The sequence below is a fragment of the Notothenia coriiceps genome, unplaced genomic scaffold, assembly GCF_000735185.1.
Source record: "Notothenia coriiceps isolate Sejong01 unplaced genomic scaffold, NC01 NC01_scaffold00036490, whole genome shotgun sequence".
In the NCBI taxonomy this organism is placed as follows: domain Eukaryota; kingdom Metazoa; phylum Chordata; class Actinopteri; order Perciformes; family Nototheniidae; genus Notothenia; species Notothenia coriiceps.
Window position 1 is genome coordinate 1 of NW_011369191.1, and position 1,933 is coordinate 1,933.

General features: G+C 41.7%; 1 protein-coding gene across 1 annotated transcript in view; it reads right to left on the reverse strand.

Annotated features, from left to right (window-relative positions):
* Positions 1 to 892: 892 nt before the first annotated feature.
* The window catches only part of LOC104963823 (anoctamin-2-like), a gene marked incomplete at its 3' end in the record, with an annotated part of 2,335 nt that continues 1,294 nt past the window's right edge, over positions 893 to 1,933 (reverse strand). Inside the window, exons 4-6 of the mRNA XM_010792460.1 lie at positions 1,270 to 1,381; positions 1,075 to 1,132; positions 893 to 993 (exon numbers count right to left, since the gene is read on the reverse strand). Of these exons, the coding sequence (XP_010790762.1) occupies positions 893 to 993; positions 1,075 to 1,132; positions 1,270 to 1,381 (271 nt within the window). The remainder of the gene's footprint in view (positions 994 to 1,074; positions 1,133 to 1,269; positions 1,382 to 1,933) is intronic.

Sequence of the window (1,933 nt, forward strand, 5' to 3'; positions counted from 1 at the left end):
TTCTGACACTTGGTGAGTTCCCTGGAACTCCAGGGACACATATTTATGTATAAAAGACGTACAAAAGTGCATTTTGCATGATAGGTCACCTTTAAGAGAAGTTCATTCTTATTTTATAGCAGTCTTGCTGAGTCTAATTTGTTTAAGGTAGGACTGGACTGATTGTCCTTTATTTTACATTTAAGTTTCTACTGAGGTTTTATGCACAATTAAGTTATTAATCAGATTAAAGGTATTAGTCTTTTTTATTATATCCACTTTCTTTATGTATTTTAATAATAAAGCGGACAACAGCCATACCTGGGAGGTTGTGGGGTCCTCTTACTTTTTTTTAATGGACACATCAAAATCTCTTACATGCTTAGACAAGAGCATTTAAGGTTAAGTGCATAACATTAAACCTTTGAAAACCTCAAATGCACTCTTCACTACCTCGTAAAACAGGCCCACTTTTACAGGCTGTGGTTTTACTGGGGGGCCGCAGCTGTGAGAGATTTTAAGAAGATGTATGTGTGGAACAGATGTGACATAGATGATATCATGGTGTGTGCTGTCATTCAGAAAGCAGAGTCAGGAGGTCAGGTGGAGCTGACAGCAACAGTAACAGATCAGCCTGATGTCAAAAGGCATCTCTGTGGTGATAGTTGTTGTAAACAGAGCCGACCTCTGACCTTTGGGATTTGCATGTTAAAGCTGAGATGAGAGATGAGAGAGGAGAAAGTAGCCCTGTACATGCTATGGAGGAATGTTATTAGGGTGAGAAAGGGAAACATGTGTGTATGTGAGTCACTGAAACATCATAAAAAAGACCACACTGTGTTCTTTGCTCTTCTTTTCCATGCCTACAGATGAGTAGTGAGCACATAGAGAGGTGTGTGTACAGCTTACTTACGGGATGCCAATCTCAAAGATGTTGTTCTGGATGAGCTGCTTCCCCAGCATGATGATGCTGAGCTGGATGCAGAGCTCGATGAGGCAGCCTCCAGGTGCACACTGAGGGACACACACACTGGTCCATGAGTTATTTATGTGTTAGGCCAGAGAAGAAAACAAATATAAAGTAGGATAACAAACCTCTTCCATCCGATAATCATTAAAGACGTACACGTAATTTCCGGGACGACCAGCAAACCTGCGAGTAAACACCCACACACGCACAACAAAGATTGAGAAGCTTCCATTAGTAATGTGAAAGAAGCACATGAGACGCTTTTGGAGGAATACATGTCTTTCAAAGGTAAGTGGTTCACACGCTCATGCAGGACGTACCGCCCCTTGAAGAAAGCCACGTAGAAGATGGGTGCGTATGCGTTCATGAATTTCAGCAAGAAGGCCTTCAGGATGAGACGCTCCTCAAAGTGGGTTTCTGTTTTGGGAATCTCTGAAAACAGGAGAAGTGAAAGAGATTTGGTATGATCTGGTTTGGAAAGGTCAGTTAGCGGGCTGGAGGGAATGTTGAAGGAGAAACGAGCACAATTCGTTTTTAAGTACATAGATGTTAAATGATTTCTACACTGTGGTTTTAGGTCCAGGAAAATATCGGCAGAGCATTAAGTGTGTGTCAGTTTGAGTCATAACAGGATCACTGTGCTGGAAGGAGGTTAAAGTAATAGCACTCTTCACATGGCATCACACACACACACACACACACACACACACACACACACACACACACACACACACACACACACACACACACACACACACTTTCCCTCTTTCTCACACTTCTTCCCATTCTTTTCCTCTACTCTAGAGGTTTTGAATATGGATGTAGAAGTAGACATGATTAGAACCTCCTGGGAAGACTGATGGGATGACTGAAGCATGAAAACATAAAAGTTTCATTAAACTGTCCTACACACACACACACACACACTCTCTCACACACGAGTATGACTATGAACATTATCACATGTAAATCTGCTGACTGTTA